Source organism: Tenrec ecaudatus, chromosome 4, assembly GCF_050624435.1.
Source record: "Tenrec ecaudatus isolate mTenEca1 chromosome 4, mTenEca1.hap1, whole genome shotgun sequence".
Taxonomy (NCBI): Eukaryota; Metazoa; Chordata; class Mammalia; order Afrosoricida; family Tenrecidae; genus Tenrec; species Tenrec ecaudatus.
In genome coordinates, this window is record NC_134533.1 from 197732738 (window position 1) to 197754536 (window position 21799).

Sequence of the window (21799 nt, forward strand, 5' to 3'; positions counted from 1 at the left end):
TCTCTGCTGGACAGGACCCCCGCTCTGCGTGGCTCTATCAGCTTAAGGGCGAACACATCCACGGAGCGTCATCTTGAGCATGCCATCCAAGAAAGAGCACCCTCAGCTCCTCAGGGGTCTGCGATGGACTGTATGTGGCCTCCCCAACTTCTTCTTGGGTGAACCACCTGCTCATCTGTGGATGATTTCACAAACGTGATGGAATGAACAGGCGAGGTAAAAGAAGATGCCACACAGATCAGACCCATTCGTTTCTTAGGGAGAGCGCTGGCTGCCCGGTGGATTCTGGGTAGGAAGTGGAAACTCTGGCCAACTATGGAACTAACTGGAAGCTTCTAGATGAGGATACAATCAAATTTTGTTTGGCACTATTTGCACCCCATTAGAGGAAGAACTATGTGTAGTTACGTACAATTATGTGTCACTACATGCAATGTTCCATCTTCTCTTTCATAATCATGAAGCCTGAAGGGGTTGAAGATGCTACAGAGATTAGGCCAGGGACAGTGGGCAGAACCAGCCACACGATGGCTGCCCTTCTCTCTGAGACCTTGGGGACCTTAACAGCTTCACATGCGAAAGACTCCAACCACAACTAAAACAGGAATACATGTTTTCTGTCTTAAAAGACAGACCGTATGTAAGGTGCACACCAATTTTACAATGGGAAATTGAAAGTGCTTCTCATCAAATATAGACTAAAAATCACTTTAGGGTAGCTTCTCATTGGTTCTTTAAATAAATGCTTGTCAAGCATGCACCATGTGCAGGCAGTTTTGTGTGCTGGGGATACAATAATGAAAATGTGTTTCTTGTCACAGAACTTCTGCACAGAAGGGGTGGAGGCACGAAATATGAGCAAGCAAGTGAAGCTGAGATCGAGGTGGGGTGAGTGGGTGGGCTACTTCAAACTAGGTAACATAGGAGGAATTTCAGAGGAGGTGATCTTTGGGCAGAGGCCTTAATGAGGTTACAGCGGAGAAGGAAAAGGTCTGAGGGGACACATGCTGGCAGAGGAAATGGCAAGTGAAAAGTCTAGTCTGATACCATCTTCATGTACAGAAAGGATCATAGAAGGCTGTTAGCCAAGAGGCAAGAATTGTTGGGTGCTAATGGACTGCCAACCACAAAGTTAGTGGTTCCAACCCACCGGTCACTCCTGGGGGAAAAGAAGAGGCTTTCTACTCCTGTATAGATGTACTGTCCCGAAACCTTATCTAGGGTCACTATGAGCCGGAACCCACTTGATGGAAGTGACTTTGGGGTTACTGAGATCTTGAAGGTTGGCCACCAAGCACTCTTATCTAATCGACCAGCTTGTTATACCAGACTGTGTTCCATATATACCCCAATTCTATCGTTAAACAATGACCTCCACAAGGAAGCCTTTGGCTCACCCCAAGGGAACCCCTGCTCCCTCTCTTCCTCTCTACAGTCTGATGCTCCCCATAGACCTCAGAGTGGTCTTTAAAAACGGTAATTAGTATCGTGTCATTCCTTGGCCCTGAATCCTCCAATGCATTTTCATTATACAGAGAATAACATGTAAATCCCTTACTAGGACCCGGAGGGCTCTCTATGTTCTAGTCCGTGCCTGCCTAACTGACCTTAATGCCTCCCGTCTTTCCTTTTCTCCCTAGGTTCCAGCTACACTGGCCTTCGTGTTGTTCCTGAAACAAACAAGCAAACAGAGCACATCCCGGGGAGGAGTGCCTGCCTCACGGTGGATGACTGCACGCTGGGAGGAGAACTGGAGACATTAAGGATGGGCAACTCTTGTAACACATTTTGCCCTAAAGAGGAATAAAGTGAGGAATGGTAGCTAGAGGGGAAAGTGGTGTCAAGGGAGAGCTATGAACTTAATTAATAGGCATCATAGCATGTTCAGAGTCTCGGGGTGAGTCACCAGAAGTCAGAAGCCACTTGAAGGCCACCATCCACAACAGTGGCAACATAGCATGTTTCTATGCCAGCGGGCATGAGTCTTGAGTAGACAGGCAAGGAACAGATAACACAGACCGGGGGGATTGTAATCGGTGGGTCAAAGTTCCACGTAATGAAGAAGGAATGGTCTCAGGTGCACCAGGGAAGAAGATGGCATTAGGCAGGAGCTCGGCCCTCTCTCTAGTCTCACACGAGGAAAGGCTGAGCGCTCGGGTTCCGTGCAAACAGTTTGATGAATTCATCATCATCAGAAGAGGGAGACGTGCGCATCGTTTGTACACAGATGCAGTGCCGTGGAACCCAGGAGAAAGTGACCCGTTTCAGACATCAGTAATATGACCCTACCTGAAGATCACAAGAATCACAAACACCAAACTCATAAATGTAAAGAGAAAAACAAAAAGACCAGCACCAGTAGGAAGCGATACCCAAAAGGTATTGTAGTGATCTATTTGGTTCTTAAGCATCGGTAAGTAGCGTAAATTTGTTTGGCCTGGTACCCCTGGTTTGGATTTTCCTTTCGGAAGCCACCGCAGACCGTGAAACGTGACTTTGCTGTGAGGTTTTGCGTTGTGGCATTTTACTACCAGCGAGCTGACTCATATGCTATATTGCTTCCGTGGCCATTCCCTGGCATCTGTAATATGGGGACATTGACCAGAAGGCCTATTTGGGGACAGTTTGTTTTTCTTCCAAGGGATGGCTCAACATTATGATTTACTCTCCAGCAAATAGACAATGCAGAAGACAAATGCGATTTTTGAGTCTCACACGAATTCGGCAGAAGTGGGTAGGATCACCCTCATTTTATCAGGCGAGAAGACTATGAAGAGGGGAAGATGTAGGCACATGTCCAAATTCACACCCAGATAGAAATGTTGACATCTGTGGTCAGAGTGGAATGGGTGCTAGGACCAGCATCCGGGGAGGAGGTAAGGCCCACTAGTGGGTAGCTGTTTCCGATCCTTACCGAAGCCTCCTTGGTGTTGGTCTCCTCTGAGGCTGACTTGGCGACCTTCTGAATGATGGGGGCGATGTTGGTGGGCCCGTAGAGTTGTAGCTTAGGCAGGCAGCTCTGATAGGCTTCCACAACTCCTTGAATTCCTAAGATGAAATTGGCCAAGATAAAGTCTCCTCAAATATTATTTGTCCTCAAACACACATGAAAAAACAAAGCATCAACTCCCCCGAATAGCCCTTAACACCAGCACATGTATGTTCTTGAGATAAATAGAACATGTCACACGACTGGTCTTGTTGACTCCTCTTCCACTGAAATGATTTTCCCCTTTCAAGTCTCCAGCCAGATGTGAGCATTTCTACAAACGTTCCTCGCATCTACTTCACATGTAAGACTTGCCAGCCAGTCATTTCAAGCTCAGCTCATGCTGGAGGACAGAGCAGAACTGCCTGACTGAGCTGCCAAGGCTGCCATCTTAACAAAGTTGACTGTCCTGTCTTTCTCCTAAGCAGTGCCTGCTGGGTCTGAACTGCTGTGGACCTTTCGGTTAACAGCTAAGTGCTTATCCACTGTGTCAGCAAGGCTTCTCGGGTCCTCAGAGAATAATGAAACAGGTGTTAAATCCATTTTTCAAGCAAAAAGTTGAGACTGAGCGAGGTTAAGCAGTCTGCCCCAGGTCATACAGCAAATGAATAATCGGCTCGGGCATCAAGCCCAGTCTGTCTGGTTGTCAGAGCTGTGTTCTCAGCCACTGGGGCAAATGCTTGAGGATCCCCTGGTTTTCACAGGATTGCATTGAATCTACTCTGTATCACGCTGGGAGGTAAATGTGTCCATGGCCAGCCCCCCAGATGGCAAACTCCTTGAGGGCAGGACTCATGACTTACTCAAGTTTGCTTTCCCCCCCGTGTCTGCCCATAGCAGATGCATCATGGGTGTGATGACTGAGCAACCGGAACACCCACCTACTGGAATGGTGGTCTAGATGTGTGACATTCCCGATTGTGGCCAGCGCCTCACTTAGAGTGGGGTGAAGAATACTGGGGAAGGGGGGGCTCTGCTTGAGAGGCAGGCCCTGGTCCGTGTAGCTTTCCCCAGCATTTGATGCATATAGACCGCACATTTCATATGAAATAAAATCGTCATCTTACATTAGTTATACTACAAATTATTTTTATTTAAATGGCTGCTCTCTCCGCTACCTTTGCCATGCTATTTGAGCTCAACCTTCCATCGCTCTCTATCCCGAGACAGCACAGGGGTCCTGTTTTGGGCCCGAAGGGTCTGCACAAGGCCCTCCTGAGGTTGTTCCATACCCACCATGCCGGCAAACCAGCTTTTTGGCATTCTGGATAAGCAGTTCAGTTCTATTTTCTCCTGACATCCACACTCCCAGCTCATGGGGGATGCTAAACCTGTTTGGCTCAGCCCCCCTACTTCTCTCATTCCAAAGACGGATGCCACGTAATTATGGGGCCTGGTGCTGGACTTAAGTCACCCTGAGTGAAGGCTCTTTCTCTTTTAAGATTCTTGAGTGTTTGCCTAAGACAAGCCAGGTTGATTTCCCTTTCGAAAATAGCAGGCTGATGCAATCTAAGAGGATAAAACAGATGTATTTTATTTTGTATATATTTTATGTTGCTTTGGTAGAAAAAGTCTTCTAGTTCAAGAGTGAAGGTGGTTTGGAAGGAGAGACGTCTAGGTCATAATGAATTGGGGTGAGGGATTGTGAGGGAAATCATGGCTGAAGGGAGATGGGATCTTGGAGGCTGCTGTGCACAGATTCAGCTCCATTGATATCATATCCTAGGATATCAGGTGTCAAGTTTGTGAAAGAAACTGCAAGATGCCCTGCACACCCCACTGGGTCTGCCTACAGCCAGTTCCATCCTTCATAAGGATTTCTTCCTCCTTCACTGAAAAAAAAATGTCTTATGGTTCTCAATAACAAATATGCCAGGCTCAACTTGAGTAGAAATCAGGAAAATTAAAATTGTAGAATGCCATGTGTCCTAGTATCATCATTGTTATTCTGTGGGACTACGTTAGGAAGAAACTTTCGCCTGGCAATGAGGAACATAGACCCGGGTCTTTCAAAAGGCTCTGCCCGAGCAAAGCCAAGAAGCCATTTGCTCAAGGTCATTGAGGTCAGGTCTTTTGACAACATGCTGAAAGGGTCCCAATGATGTTCCTGCTTCCTCATCTCCTTACACTTGTACCGAGAGGGAATTGTGAAAAAAAAATCAATATTTGATGGAACACTTGGACAGCAAAAAAAGGGGGGGGTAGGGGGTGAGGTAGGGTGGGGATCTGGTCTCCACTGCCCACCAAGTAAAATTCTCCCCATGTGCTTTTGGCCAGAGGTACCCAGGACTGAAATCAGTGTTCTTGTTATGAGTTCAAGACCTCTTCTACATTGTGTCTTTTCCAACACTTATTTTTCTGCTCTGTTACTAAAGTCTTTCTCTGTAGCCTTCATAGTTTCTTTGGCCTCCGGACAGCCAGTGACTTTGCTTTGAACCATCTTTACGGTTGTGCTGTGTCAGAGAAGACAAACAGAAATGGGAAAGGAGTGACCGGAAGGGCTGTCAAGACAGGAGATTTCTCTTCGGTTGTGCTTACCTGCACATTCCGGGTTGTCTTCATTAAAGTTGATCGCAAAGTCATGAGAAACCTAGACACCAATGAAAATGTTTTCAAAGGGAGAAAGGAGAGTTACAACTTTCGTACCATCAGGAAGCACTGAGGTTTAGAGTGTGCAAACAAACACCTATTACATTCATTATGTGTCAGGCGCCAGGAGCCAGTTTAAGCCTTACACAATCAATCTGAGAAGGATGGTGAATTCTGAGCTCCCTGTGGAGCTGAGGTGACAGGAAGATTTTCTAGAATCAGATAAATGTTGGCAGGAGGGAGTTACATATAAGGCATATAAAAATTACAAGAAAATAGCTCATAAAAATGTAACTCCAAATAGCTCCCAGATAGACTGGGTCTCAGGCTCGAGGCTTAGATTTGCCTGGGGTCTATTTGAACCAAGCGGTGAAACAAAGACAGAAAACAGAACCTCAATAAACCAGTTGTCTTTTTGACCTGGCGGTGGTTGTAAAGGCTCCCACTAAGCGGTCGACATTTAAGGTTCATTCTGACATGTTATGTTAAAAGCACCAGACAAGAAGATTCCCACATACACCCTGGTAAAATCACTGTACTCCACTTTGGGAAAAGTAATCCACCTTGTAATTTTCTATCACAAACTCCTCTATCTGGCAGGACTTAGGCACAGGAACAAATAATACAACATTCCTGTTATTATTTTATCTTTCCAAAGCTTGATAAGAAAGGGCAATTCTGGTGTTTGGGTAACTTGGAATTTTGTGGAGAACTCCAGTTCAAGGCTATTCTCAAGCACTGACTCCTTTGGGGATTAGAAAGTGGGTCACTGTAGTAAAAAGGCCTTTTTTTGGTTGGAGGTCATAACAGATGCTTCTGGTACCTAGTCCACATCCCCTAGCCTTTAGCCCTTCTTGGAAAGCCAGCTGTCTTCCTACCATTTCAGCTGTGTTTCTTTGCCATGGGGCTTTCTGTGGCCCCTGGAGCCTACTTTGCCCAAGTGACAAACCACAAGTATCAGGGGATTAACGTTCCCTGGCAGCAGCCCTTAATCAATGGTTCAGAGGAGGTGTTGTCTAAATGCCTCCGCTCCTGGGTCCCTTGGGGTCTGCGTAACTGCTGTGCTGTCTCTCAGGGTCCCCGGCAGGTTTAAGCGCCACTTACCCACAGCGGTAGCTCACTTGATAATACACCCTGTCAGACTTCCTTTACTGTCCCTCCACTCTTTATTGGTGCTTCTTCTGCTTCCAAATAAATGAGGTGCATCCAAATTCTGGTCTCAGAGTCTGGGACTGGGCAATAGCACTAATATGGCGTGCTTGTGTCTGTGTTTCAATGCAGGACTCTAAGATTATGTCCTAAATAAGGAAATCACAATGACCCCCTCCTAACTCCCTGGGGCCTCCTGAGCTTCGGAGATCATCCCTACTTAGCTGAAGCCAAGGAGACAAAGACATGGGAAGGGGCATTGGAATGGCTTTGGGCCAGGGGGTGGGGTGGGGCAAAGGTGGGGAGATATGGAAGATGTCTTTTAGGGCAGCAGAAAGAACACATTAGATGGGTAGAGCTAGGGGGTCGGGTAAACCTGTCGGAAACAGCAAGGAAGACACGTTATTCCAAGTGGGGGACCAGAGCAGATGTAACGGAGGCCAGGAAGGAGGCTGAGCATGGTGCGCACCTGTCCTCAGCCCTGCTGGGCCAAGTCATGGAGCACACGCAAGCGTCTCTCCGTGATTGGACGGATGGTTGTGGGGGTGAATTCCAGTTTCAGGCTGGATAGCTTTGTGAAGAAGGTGGGCACCCACCTACCCACATTCTAGAAGGGGTACCCCAGTCCGGGAGGAGACTGGAGTCCTCCGATCTGGGCTCCTTCTCGCACGTGTCATCTTTTTCATCTCGGCATTACCAGGGCTTCTCCAGAGAAGTCATGGCTCTAGCATGTTATGTGAACGCTCCCCCTTCTCTGAAAACATGTCTACTATAACCTGCTCCTAGGCTGATAAACAGCTGTCGGCTGGGAGCAGACCATTCCTGTTCTATAATCGTTCTAGCCAAGGTTTCTATTCACAACAAATTCTCCGTAGCTTCCCATAACCATGCCTCGCAGCGGGGGCGAGTGCTGACTACAGGGCAGATAACAAGGGGGCCAGGTCAGAAGACATGACAGTGCATCCACCGCTCTGCCTAGTAGATTGAGTCCTTTTTCCAAAAGTGACACTGATGGGGAAGACCTTTGGCCTGACCGCTCTAGCGAGGAAGCAAATGTGGGTGGGTGTCTCTTTCCTGACCTATGGCTAAGGCACAGTCACTGAAAGAGAAATTCATGACTGGGAAGAGACGCTTGCACTTAGCGCAGCCCTCAGAAGCCGTGACCAGGCAGAGGTGAGGGCAGGGACCCTCCCACCTCTCCCAGGCCCTCCTAGAGGAGGGAGTTGGGCTTTCTCTTGCACAGTGGCCTTCAGGAGCACCTGAGTTTACTATGGCAGAGTGCCTCCGCTCCCCCAGAGCATACATCTCTGTACAGACAAGCTTTGCCTTCCCCGTGTCATGGAAAATCCGTACTGAAACACAGTAGGATTCCAGGGTCTTTGTAAGAACCTTTCAGCTCCCTAGTTCTTGAAGCCAGAGTGGCTCTTTCCTCAGAACGTCTCTGAGTCTCCCACATAAGCCTGAGTCTCAGAGCTTGGTAATAAAGGAATCCATCCACTTCATTGTATGGATTTTCAAGGGTGATTTCTTTTCTTTTTTAAAAATCACATTATGGGGGAGGGGCTCTTACAGCTCTTATCATAATCCATCCATTGTGTGAAGCACATTTGCAAGGTTATTTTCTTAAGGGAGATATGAATCAATAGGTTCTGAGCCACTGGAAGTGACCTCTGCACGTCTTCTCATTTTGTGCCTGTGTGTCAAAGAAGCTCCCCAATGGAGTCCTTCATCTTGGGCCTCTGAGATGATCTAGCTGGACTAGCAGGGGATTGTGGCGATTTGACTAAAGACAGGCCCTGAACAGGGAAACTAGTTGATTCTTCAGGCCAATTTGGACTCTGCATCTTATTGGCCTAGTTCTCTGTCAAGGCCAGGAGTGAGGCTCCTGTGAAGGAGACGCAAAGCAAGGTGACCTTCCTTGAGTTATGGCTGCAAAGTGAGAGACGATCCGCCCCCAGCCCCACCCCCAACCACTCACCGTATACTCTGGGGGTATCCTGGCTCCAAATCCAAAGGCTGGGAACATTTTGTCACTGAAATCACAGTAGAAAATGAAGGAAGAAATGGCTTCATTTGTTTATCTGATGAGGAAGAAGCAAGCATGCAGCTGCGCCACCTCACTGGAACAAACCGTGTTGTTCTGTTACATGCTGACTCTCACTTCCTGATTAGCTTTGCTCATGGGGGATCGCAATAGCGCGGGCAATTAAAATGAAAAGTCATCCCCAAAGTTAATTATGGTTATTAGTTTTCAACTTTTTTTTTTTTTGAGATTTGACACCAAGGAATAAATAAACGGCTCCCCGAGACTTTCCCCACCACAGCTTGCTGTCTGTCTCCTCTGAAAGGTGAGTTGGGCAACTCCTACGGCTGACTGTGTCAGTCTTCAGGTTTTTGATCTTTTAAACTCTTTACAGGAGGAGATTATTATTACCACTTATGGGAGGAGTAAATACAACGAGAGGATACAACCCTGACACCCTCTTTTCCTGGTTTTAAGGCATGCAGTATTCCCTTGTTCTGTTCACACAACTGCTTCCTGATCCATGGACAGGTTCCGTAGGAGCCCGATGAAGTGTTCTGGAATTCCCGTTCTTCTCATGGCTACCCATAGTTTGTTACGATCCACATCATCAAATATAATAATTTGTTATGATCCACATAATCCACATGGCTACCCATAATTTGTGATGATCCACATAATCTACATCATTAATAAAACACAAGTAAGCATCTTTCTGGTATCCTCTGCTTTGAGCCAAGATCCATCTGACATCAGCAGTGATACCCCCTGTTCCACATCCTCTTTTGACTCTGGCCTGAATGGCAGCTCCTGGATAACGTACTGTTATAACTGATGCTGGATGATCTTTGGCAAAATTTTACTTGCATCTGATATCTGTGATATCGTTACATAATTGAGCATTCTTTTGGGTCACCGTTCTTTAGGATGGGTACAAATATGGATCTCTTCCAGTCAGTTGCCCAGGTAGCTCTCTTCCAAATTTCTTGGCATAGATGAGTGCTACCAGTACTCCACCAGCTTGTTGAAACATTTCCATTGGTATTCCATCAATTCCTGGAGCCCTGTTTTTGATTCCTGCTTTCAGGGAAGCTTGAACTTCTTCCTTCAGTACCATTGGTTCTTGCTTATATGTTACGTCGTGAAACAGTTGAATGTTGACCATTGCTTGTGGGACAGTGACTCTGTGCATTTATTTCATCTTCCTTTGATCTTTCCTGCATAATGCAATACTCAATATTCTATCTGTATGCTGAGCAATAATCAGAGAAGCTGGAGTTTACAAAGAAAAATGCTATATCAGAATTGGAGGAAGACTCATTACCAACAGTAATGAGTGATATGCAGATGACACAACCTTGCTTGCTACAAATGAGGAGGACTTGAATCACTTGCTGATGAGATCAAGGACTACAGTGTTCAGTATGGATTACATCTCAATGTAAAGAAAACCAAAATGTTCATAACTGAATCAACAGGTAACATCGGGATAAAAGGAGAAAAGATTAGATAGAGTTGTCAAGGATTTCACCTTGCTTCCATCTACAACCAATGCTCATGGAAGCAGTAGTTAAGGGATGAAATTACACATTGCCTCAGGTAAATCTGCTGATCAAGATGTGTTTAAAGTGCTGGAAGCAAAGATCTTACTTTGAGGACTAAGGTGAGCCTGACCCAAGCCATGGTATTTTTAATTGCCTCATATGCATGTGCAAGTCAGACATCGAATAAGAAAGAGTGAAGGAAAGTGAATGCCTTTGAACTACAGTGCTAGTCAAGAATATCGAGGGCATCATGGATTACCAAACAACAAATAGATTTGTCTTGCAAGAAGTAGAGCTGAAAGGCTCCGTAGAGGCAAGGATGTAGCCTCACGCACTTTTAACATGCTATCAGGAAAGACCAGTCTCTAAAGAAGGACATCATACATGGTAAAGAGGAGGAGTAATGTGTTAGTCTGGGTACATCAGAGAAACAAATCCACAGAGACTCATGTATAAGATAGAGCTTTATATAAAGGTTAAGTGCACAGCAAGAAAACATCCCAATCCAGTGCTGCCCAAGCCCACAAGTCCAACATTAACCTACACGTCCAACACCAATCCACAAAGTCCTCCTCCATCTCACAAAACAGACGCAGTGATGCCAACTTCAAGAGGAAAGCCAAGTCAGTGAATGTGTAAGTCTCTCAGCACTGGCAGGGGTCTCCACACGGCTGCTCCAGCACCCAGGGCTGCTCTGGGGTGGGTAGGTCCATGTGGTTTCTCCTCAGGGATGTCTTTCAGGAAGTGAGCCTTGCAAGCTAAAGCAGGAAACTGGCTAAGGCAGCTGTACCCTGGTCTGACCATCAGAAAGCAAGAGACCTGAGAACTAGAAAGGAAAGGCTCACTGAGACATTTATCCCTCCACCCTTCAATGAACCCCACATGTGTTTATCAGCCAGATGGGCACAATAAACTAACTACCTCAGGCAGAAAAAAAAGAGAAAGGGCCTTGATGAGATGGATTGACACAGGGCTGCACCAATGGGGTGCAACATAAGAATAATTGTGAGGATAGTACCAACAACATAGGGGTAATCTGAAGCTGGTTTTAAGGCTGGTTCAAATGCAGACTAGCATGAATCCAAAGGGCAATTGAAAAAGCATTGAAAAGCTTTTGACCATTAACTGAAAGGTCAGCAGTTCAAATCCATCAGCCTCTCTGAAGGAAAAAAAATGTGGCAGTCTTTTCCCATAGAGATTTATAGCCTTAGAAACTCTGTAGAGGAGGTTTTACTCTGTCCTTTAGGGTAGCTAGGAATTGATGGGTTAGCTATAGGTAATTATAGCCCTTGGCCCCATTTACAGGAATCATTATGTCTAGCTCCTGTCTCCTGTCAGTGGCAGTAAGTATAGGAGCTTATCTTTGTTACTGGTACTTTATGTCTTTACCCTCTTCTTCACTCATTCGCTCTCTCTCTCTGTTTTTAAAAAATATAAATCATTTTATTGGGGGCTCTTATAACAACCCACACATCAATTGTATCAAGCCCGTCTTCTTCATTCTCCATGATCCCTCCTGTCTCCATCATCAACAGTGTACTTGCCACAGAGCCCACTGCTCAGTAAGTGGCATTTAATCAGTAGCTAATCCATAAAGTGGATCATTGAGCTGTGGCTACGTAAAGAAGGGGAAAGTCTTGTGAAAACTTATGAGAGTCATATACATATCCTTTGGCTTGGCTTCACTTATACGTATTGGATTTTGACTGCTAAATCTATTAATTCAAATCAAATGTGTATATTAATTCTAATTGTACTATACTTTAGAGAAGAGCACGGGGAGGAGAGAAACACACATTTATTGGTGCATAAAGTATGTCACGTAAACTTATTTAATTATCACATAATCCTTGAAGTACCACACCCTAAGAAGTCCCATTTTGTAGACAAAAAAGTGGAGACGCAGTAAAGCTGAATAAGTGGCCTAAGGTGACTAAACAGAGGATTATGTGATTCAAAAGCCTATGTCTTTTGAACTATATCACCAGAATATAATACTTATATGATGAACTTCAAAGGATTCATGGAAAAGTGGAATGGAAAGATAATGGAATTTTCTCATGAACTTTCTGAAGCCCCTTCATACTCCTAGATAATCTTACACACGATTTCCTCCTAGCACGTCTAGTAACTGGATCTCAACTAGACAACAAATAAGACCCTAGTATTTTTAACAGTAAGTTTACTGGCATACACTTCACAGGTCACATAGTTCAGTCATACTGTCATAGTAAGAGTCACTGCACAGACGTCACCACAATCAACGTCTGAACATTTTCTTCTTGTAATTATTGTTTCCTCCTCCTCCTGTTTCCCCCTCGCCCTCCCCTGCCATGCCAGGTAATTATTAATTCATTTACTGTCTCTATAGATTTGCCTATCCTGCATTTCATACATGGAAAATAATATAAAACACAAGCAGGAAGCAAACAAACAAGAAAACATAACAAGCATGACCAGACCAAACATAGGAAGATGTCAATTGAAAATAAAGCAGAAAATATTAAAAACTATTAAAAATTGAGACAATTTTAAATTAGATCAAAGGGAGATCAAATGATAAGGCATTGCATTTTAACATAACTACCTTTGCCATAATTGATTTGACAATATTCTCTATTTGAGAAGAAGGCTAGTCACTTCCCTCAATGGTCAGGGGAATTCAATGGAGGTTTAGTCCATGTGTGGACCTGTTAATGGACTTTGGACTTCCACTGTCATCTCTAGTCTTCTGCACGCCGAGTGCTCACGATATATGCTCTGACACCATTCCCTTGTTCGGATTTTGATTTCAGTATTTACAATCCTTGGATCACATAGGCTAGTGTGGTTCTTTCATGTGGATTTAGTTGATGCCTCACTTAGATGGCTGCTTGTTTTAAAACAAGCCTTGAAGAACCCAGACACTGTTCTTTCTGATAGCCGGGCATCATCTGGTTTCTTCACCACACTTTGCTATAGCACCCCTATCTCCAGTGATCTCTTATTTAGGGTGAGTATCAAGTAAGCCATGTCATAAGAACTAATGGTTCTTAGATTGGGACAAGCCCCCAATCTATTCATATTTCAGTTCTTTACGTATATCTCTGGTTCATGGAGAGATATCATTACTGTTTTATGATAGATAACATTATGAACTCTCCTCCTGGAATATAGGGGATTTTACTGATAATGTCATTCATTTAGCCGATGGTATAGAATTTGAAACACTGGGTGTATTTCCCTCTTGGGTTCAATATAATTATTGTTAAGCATTTTTTCCTCCATGGGAGGTTGCTCTACCAGTTTATTCAGCAACATATGTGTAATTGCCTTCTCTGAAACATGCATGATCTCTTCCCTCCGTCTTGATTTCAATGTCCAGTGCTGTTTGCTTATCACTCTCATAAGAGTGTCTGTTGATTTGGGGTGACCATAGGATAAGGTTGTATGACAGCAATGGAATGGTCTTCTCCCTCTCCCCACATCTTGAGAAAATGTCCCGAGCTGAAATAAGCCCATTCTTAAGCGGATAGGATGCTGTCATGTGGAGGCGGGATGGGTATTGCAATGAGCCTGAGTGTCTTTTCTCATGCCATCTGCATTGCATTTCCTCTACTGTTAAGAACACGACTGAGATATGATCTTCGATCCACTCCTACATTTTTGAATGCTTTTCAGAGTTCACGAAGGAGAGAAGGGACGTCTCACAGTCCCTGAACATCTTTCGTAAGGGAGAGGAGGTTTTGCAGGACAGCTAAATTAACGAAAGCAATTTAGAAGTCATTAGTAACCAATGGAGACTTTGACAAATCTTCACCTAAACAAAGGAACTAGCCCAAATTTGGGGTTAGGGGTTTGGTGGTACAACAAGCCACTATTTTCAAAGTAGGGTTCTTTGGAATCAAAGTCTAAATTTCCCAGAAAACACCAACCCCTATAAGTTCCTTATTGTTACATGGAATAAGGTTTTGTGATGCCTTGTATCTAGCATGAGGGAATGTATTGACGCTGATAAATAGAGAATTACTTATAAATGATGAGCCCAATTTCTAAGGACAAATACTTCTGCTTCTTGGGCAATCTTGAAATACTTTGTCTCAGCAATTTTTCCACCAAGGAGGGGTGGGTGTCGAAGGGAGATGGCAGATGGATTGTAGATGCACTTTCTAGTGAAGTTTAGGGTAAGGTTTCCTGGAGTGAGGATAAGTCCAGCTTTCTAACTCAGAGACAGCGTGGAAGTCAAAACAGAAACAAAGCTACTGGAGAGACTCCACACTTCATTTTCTTCTTGACACGTTTAGGAGAGAACATATCTAATATTCTATCCATTTCTAAGTACCAAACTAGTGTCCCAGGCTTAATGATATTCCATTTTTATCTCCTAAGCCACCCATGGGGAAGTGAAGTTTGTTGGGCATAAGACACTGTTATGTAATTGAGCTTCAAGAGTAGGGAGGTGGGAAAATGACTCACCTACAAGGGGAATAATTAATGAGCCAGGAGGGCATAAATTCTCTGAAGTTAGCTATCACAAAGCCTCTAACTAATAAACACACGAAGGAAAACTTCAAACTAAGCACAATGGGTTTTAAAATCCCTTCTCCCCTATTAAAAATAAAACCAGACAGCGAGGAGTCTCATGCAGGAAGCAAGAGCAGGCCAATTGAACACAAAATAAAGCAGAGCTGTGCCGACACTTCAGAGAACTCCAGATGAGACCCACCGAGCACTGAGCACAGCGGACATTTAGCAACTTTCTTGGAAACTGATTGGTGGAGCCTACCTATCTGGAAATGTCAGGAGTGTTATCACTGCATTCAGAAGCCTTCGTGGCACAGTGGTTAAGGCCAGTAGGCCTAACCAACCAACTTCTCTTTGAGACAAAGGTGTGACCGCCGGCTTTCCTGAAGGTGTACAACTTTGGAAATTCCCTGGGGTAGCTCCACTCTGTCCTACAGAGTTGATAAGAGTCAATATCAACTCAACTGCACCGGTGTGTTCAGAGTCTTATCGCTGTATCGGTACAGAGCATAGTTCTTACTATTGCAATAAAATAGTATACATGCAACAGCAGAGCCTATGATCTTCCAAGGTAACGGGTGAGCTGACCAGAAAGGCTACGGCCAAATGATCTCTAGATGGACGATCAGTTCAACTCCCTGTTAAGGAAAATGTTGAGAGGAGGCAAGAGGGAAGTAGAAGTAAAGGCGGATTCTTCAATCTATAAAAAGAGAAGCGTAACAGAGCCATTTCGTGACATTCTAGAACACGTCATAAAGAGTTCCTGGGTCGCTAGTGCTCCGCACGCATCGGAAGGTTGGAAGCTTTGAATCCACCCTGAGGAGTCCCGGAAGAAAGGCTTGGAGATCCACTTTTCAAAATCTAGCCACTGAAAATCCTAAAGAGCCAGTTCTACTCTGACACACACACAATGGGGTGGCCATGAGTTGGAGAAGATTCTGTGGCATTTTGTTTTGGATATTTAAAAAAGATTGCTCTTAAAAGTGGGATACATGAGATGGGGAGGGAGGGGGGTGGAAAAAAGAGGACCTGATGCAAGGGGCTTAAGTGGAGAGCAAATGCCTTGAGAATGATTGGGGCAGGGAATGTATGGATGCTTTATACAATTGATGTATGTATATGTATGGATTGTGGTAAGAGTTGTTTGAGTCCCTAATAAAATGTAAAAGAAGAAAAGAGAAAAAAATGATTAGGGCAAAGACTGTACAGATGTGCTTTATACAATTGATGTATGTATATGTATGAACTGTGAAAAGAAATGTATCAGCCCCAATAAATTGTTAAAATAAAAAAAATTAAAAAAAAAAGTGGGATACATGAGAATACAAGGCCTGCCCAAGGGTAAGAGAGCATATTTCTGGTTTTCATTTTGCAGGACATCAGTCTTAAGTGGCCCTACTTCCATACATGCTCTTTGCTGAGATTCATCTTCTGGCCACACCTATCATGGAGATACCTGTTCTCCATTGGCACCTTCTCTTTCACACCTGCCATCTCCTCCATCCATTCTGAATCTTCACTCCCAGGGTGCACTGCTCCAACATGTAAAAGCTCCGCAGCGTCAAACAAGGGAACATTCTAACATGCACACGAGTCACTGGGAAACGGGCCTCTTTGTAAGTTAGTAGCTGCCAGTGTTTGCTTTCAATGAAAAAGCAAAAGCACTGACAGCTGGAAGGTTATCAAAAATATACTTTGAAAACAGATCTAGGGTGATTTCAATTGCTACTTAGGCTTGAAAGCAACCTCTTTTCATTTCCACATACTTTTAAAAGTTTTCTTAGTGCTTACATTCATGCAAACGAAAGTCCGACTAGAATTGTTAATTCTATACAGTATGTAAACTAATTGAGGAAAAAAAATCCCCATCTGTTTCATTAAGAGCTAGTTTTCCAATGCATATTTATTCTGCATTGTCAATAATGAAACATTGAGATTCCTACTATACTTGTTCTTGTAACTGATTATATATAATTAATAATTACAATACAAACTCAGCACAGAATATGTAAATATTTTAAATCACATGGGCCACAGAGAACTCTAGAACACGTGGAAGTCTCCATTTGTATTCAGATTTATCAGAGAAACCGGGACACAGCCATTAATAAAAGAATATTGAAGCAAATTGAGCAGGGTCTGTAAGGGACGTATGCTCGTAAGGGAAGGGAATGGAAATCGGAGTTCAGGGAAAAGCAAAACAATCTAATTCTCATCTCAAACGGAAGAACTTGCTCCTGAAATATTTTTTAGATGGATGATAAGAAATATCAAAGAGCGATGGCATTTTAGGTTCTTTTGGATATATTTTTATTGAGAGTTTTATTTTTAAATGGCCCAATTCACAATGTACTAGAGATTCCCTCTTTTGTTACTATTTAAATGTATGCTATGAAACACCAGATTTCAATGTAAAAAAAATGTGCGAGCTATACAATTTTGGAAAATTCTTTTTAGGGCCACAGGAGCCAAAACAAAGCAGAATGTTGGTTCAAATTGACCTTTAAACCTAACACTTGATTCCTTTCTCCTTTTGTACTCAACTTATTTTTAAAAATTAATTAGAGGGATTAAAGAATCTAGCCTCCACCGTGTATTAAGCATTTCCAAGGGCAGATCCTGTGCTGGCTGCTCGCCCTGTAGTTAATCCCGACCATCGCTCTGCTGGAGCCATTGGGTAAATCTTCAGTCTGCACAGAAGGAAACCAAGGCCTAGGGCATGGCCGACTCAGGAGGGGAGGGAGCCAAGCTGGGATCTGAGTCCACATCTAGCTGTCACCAGGAGCCCTGCTCCTTCTGGTACCTCTGTGGATGCTGCCCTCATGGCATGCTGGTTGGGTCTAATGACTCAGGATCACGAAGTTAAATCCAAGCAACGGAGGGAAACCAAACCCATTGCCGCAGCCTCAGCTCAGACTCTAGAATGAGCGCAGAGGGTTTCCAGAGCTGTGATCTTCATGGAAGCTGACAGCCTCATCTTTCTCCCATGGAGTGGCTGGTGGGTTTAAACGGCTAACACTTCTGCTGGCAGCCAAGCATTTTAACCTCTGCGCCACCGGAGCATAGTTTAAAAATCCAGTCCTATTCTAATGACATTGGACTACAGAGTAGGCCGACTTCTGATCAGTCCTTCGCTCACGTCCACTGATGCCCTCTCTGACCGCTCCTCTTTCTTTAGGCTGCCCCCATCCCCACCTATGAACCCTAGTTTGCCTGGGCCTTGCTTCACTGTGATGTGTTCACGTGTCTTTCTCTGCGGTGAGACTGATCCACTGCAGGAAATTCAACTTGGTTAATTTCGGTCTTTGCGGCATCCATACCAGGCGCCTAGCACCAGGTAGGTGTGGCATGGATCCTTAACCATTTCACCCGCTCCATCTTCGCTGATTTAACTTTGGTTCTCATCTCTATGTGCCCACTTGACTCATCAAACCAAACCGACCGTATAGGACAGGGTAAAACTGCCCCGGGAGCTTCTGAGACTGTAAGTGTTCATGGGAATAAAAATGTCTCCCACTTCAATCATCAGGCCAATTAAACCAGCATCTCTTAGAAGGGACCCAGTCATCACTGTCTGGCTCCCCAAGTGGTCCGAAGTGCAGCTAAGATTGGGAATTCCTGAGTCGTGTTGATCGAGGTGAACAGGAAGTTCTTGGACACGTACCTGTCTTCTGATTTCTAATCCAGTCTTCCACATTCAAAGGTATCTGTCTAATTGGGTGTTCCACTCGCTCTTCCATATACAGTACACCTGGCACTCAGTGGAGGCAGTCTCCTGCCTTGGTGTCTGACCAGTGTCCCACTCTGGGTGGCCACATCTCCAAAATGACAGTCCTGGTGTCCAGGAAATGTGCTCATTCTCCATAGTTATCTCGACAGTAGACAGACAAGCCATTCAACTGCAGCCTGTTCATGGAATCCGAGACCCACATTTGTGCCGGGTCCAAGGAGGATATGTCACCTGGGCTTTGAGCAGCTTCAGGAGACCAGGTCCCCGTGAGGAGTTAGGCAGGTGGCACATTCCACAGGGGTCCTAGGAGCTTGTGCGTGTGCATGTCTGTGTGCGTGCAGGTGTGTTCAGGTGCGCGTGTACTTGTGCGCGAGCATGCTGAGGACGCCCAAGGGGAGAGACGATGGGGTGGTGTCACTTTCAGGGGCCCAGGGATAGAGCTGCCTGGCAGGGTGCTGTCTGGGTTTAAGGATCACCTCTTTGAGGGGAGCTTCCCTTCAAGGCTCCCCAGAGGAGAGCTGGGTGCCTCACTCAAGCTGTTGGACTTCACGGGTCACCTGGCACGGGCCCCTGAGCGATGGCTACATAGGCTGAGAGAAAGCCCTAGGCTGTCAGGGGCTGGGAGGAATTTCTCAGGCTCCTGGGGATTAACATCCTTTTGTTGTAGCAGCTGGGAAATGACGCCTCCTGTCAGATTTTATTCAAGTGTTTCCTTTGGAGCGCCGACCTCACTGACTGATGGGAGAATACATTAATTCCAGAGCCCTGACTTGAAACTCCCGGACTTGAAACTCCCCGACTCTGCCTGTCTGTTGACTATCCGCCCCCGCACAGGACAGCCCCCCTGGGACCTTGTCATTTTCCAAGGAAACCATTTGCATTCCACCTTCTTCCAGGGAGCCTTTCAGGAGAACTTGTGTTTTCTCCGTCATCCTTGGTTTCCTTAGCTATTTGGGGTCGATAGCTTCGGTACTTACCCTCTTCAACTTTAAAAATGAAATAAGTTATGACAATTCTACGTATAACTCCTAAGGTGTCGTATCTTGTCATATATTTTTATATTGAAGCTGAATTTGGGGAGCGAAGTGCGGGGGGTGGGACACAGAATGTTTTTCAGACTTTGATTCACTTTATGAAAGGATGAAAGCTTGACATGATGTTTATGCCGCTCTGAAAATAGCACCTGCATCCCCCCCCACCCCCCAACCCCTGTGAGGATCAGGAAAGAGGGAAGTCCAGAGACTTATTTCAGATCATCCACTGCATCAGCCACAGAACCATCGCGAGGGTCTGGGCGTTGATAGCTACATTTCTGGGCACTCTGTTGACCTTCTCTTTAGGATTATTTATGATTAGACTGCCTTATCCAGGGCAGAGTCAGATTCATATGGATGGATGGATGGATGGATGACATATGTACTAAGTGTGTTTACCTGCTTTGTTTCTTTTACGAGGACTTCAAATTTAAAGGGAAGAAGCTCAAGCTTTTTACTCCTGTGAAGAGTTACAGTCTCGGAAACCCACAGGGACAGTTCTACCCTGCTCTGTAGACTCGCGATGAATTGAAATGGACTCAATGGCCATGAGGTTGTTTGCTTTGAGTTTTCAAGTTTAAAAGCGTTATTAAGAATCCCAAGGGCTCTCCCTCCTGTCCTTCTTGCTTCTGACTCTGTGCTCAGTATTACACTGCATGGAGTTCTGGGGTGGAACAAATGCTCAGCACATTTGCCGATAGCTATGAAACTGGAGGTTAGAATCCATATAAAGATGACTGTGGCAGTTATATCATCTCCTGTCAACTTGGGAAGAAGTGGAGGTTAGCCTGTCAATCAGGTCACAGCTTGATGACCTCATTTGGAGGCTCAAAGGAGATAAATAGTTAGCTGGAGGTGGTACACAAAAAAGACTCTGCTTGGTCTTCCTGCTAACAAGCCACATGGAGCTACACTGACAGAGCCAGAGTCTTGGAGCTGGAGGAGCCACATGGAGACCCAAGTCAGCACCGAGCTGCTTCCCTCACCACTGGATCCACAAGACTTCCCACCCACTGGCCTGTGATCTTCCTGCATTCGGTGTCATTGCATGTGTTGTGTGAGTCTGAAGAGGAATTTATAGATTGGTATGGGACATATGGGCTAATATTGGACTTACAGATTTGATCTGGACTGGGTTGGGATATTTTCTTAATATACAATTATTCTTTATATATAAAGCTCTTTTAAAAAATCATTTTATTGGGGGCTTGTACAATTCTTATCACAATCCATCCATCCATTGTGTCAAGCACATAGGTGCATTTGTTGCCATCATCATTCTCAAAACATTTGCCTTCTACTTGAGCCCTTAATATCAGCTGCTCATTTCCCCCCTCCCTCTCCTCTCCTCCATTTCTCATGAACCTTTCATAGTTCATAAATTATTATTTTGTCACATGTTACACTGTCTGATGTCTCCCCCCGCCCTCTTCTCTGCTGTCCATCCTCCAGGGAGGAGGCTATACGTAGATTCTTGTAGTCAGTTCCCCCTTTCTACCCCACATTCCCTCCACCCTCCAGGCATTGCCACTCTCACCAGTGGTCCTGAAGGAGTCATCTGTCCTGGATTCCCTGTGTTTCCAGTTGCTATGTGTACCAATGTACATCTTCTGGTATAGCCAGATTTGTAAGGTAGAATTGGGATCATGATAGCGTGGGGGGTGGGGTGGGGAAGAAAGCATTTAAGAACTAGAGGAAAGTTATGTTTCATCGTTGCTACCCTGCACCCTGACTGGCTCATCTCCTCCCCACAACCCTTCAGTAAGGGGGTGGCCAGTTGCATACTGATGGGCTTTGAGTCTCCACTCTACACTCACCCACATTTACAATGATATGATTTTTTTTGTTCTTTGATACTTGATACCTGACCCTTTCGACAGCTCGTGGTCACACAGGCTGGTGTGCTTCATCCATGTGGGCTTTGTTGCTTCTGAGCTAGATGGCCGCTTGTTTATCTTCAAGCCTTTAAGACCCCAGGCACTATATTTTTTGATAGCCGGGCACCATCAGCTTTCTCACCACAATTGCTGTGCACACATTAGAGCTCTTTCTTATACACCTATGGGTCTTCTTGGATTTAGTTCTCTAGTCTACCTGGACTAACACAGTGACTTAAAAGAAAAGCTTGGATATCTGCTTCTGAAAAAAAATCATCCACTGAAAACATTTTGGAGCACACAGCTGCTTTGACACATGTAGGTCACCGTAACTTGCTTGTCACTGATTATTATGCAAGAT

The 21799-nt window shown here is 44.8% G+C and overlaps 1 protein-coding gene across 1 annotated transcript in view; it reads right to left on the reverse strand.

Moving 5' to 3' along the window:
* The window catches only part of CPNE4 (copine 4), a 392000-nt gene that overhangs the window by 14096 nt on the left and 356105 nt on the right, over window positions 1-21799 (reverse strand). Inside the window, exons 11-13 of the mRNA XM_075548957.1 lie at window positions 8706-8760; window positions 5528-5579; window positions 2915-3048 (exon numbers count right to left, since the gene is read on the reverse strand). Coding sequence (XP_075405072.1) covers window positions 2915-3048; window positions 5528-5579; window positions 8706-8760 — 241 coding nt within the window. The remainder of the gene's footprint in view (window positions 1-2914; window positions 3049-5527; window positions 5580-8705; window positions 8761-21799) is intronic.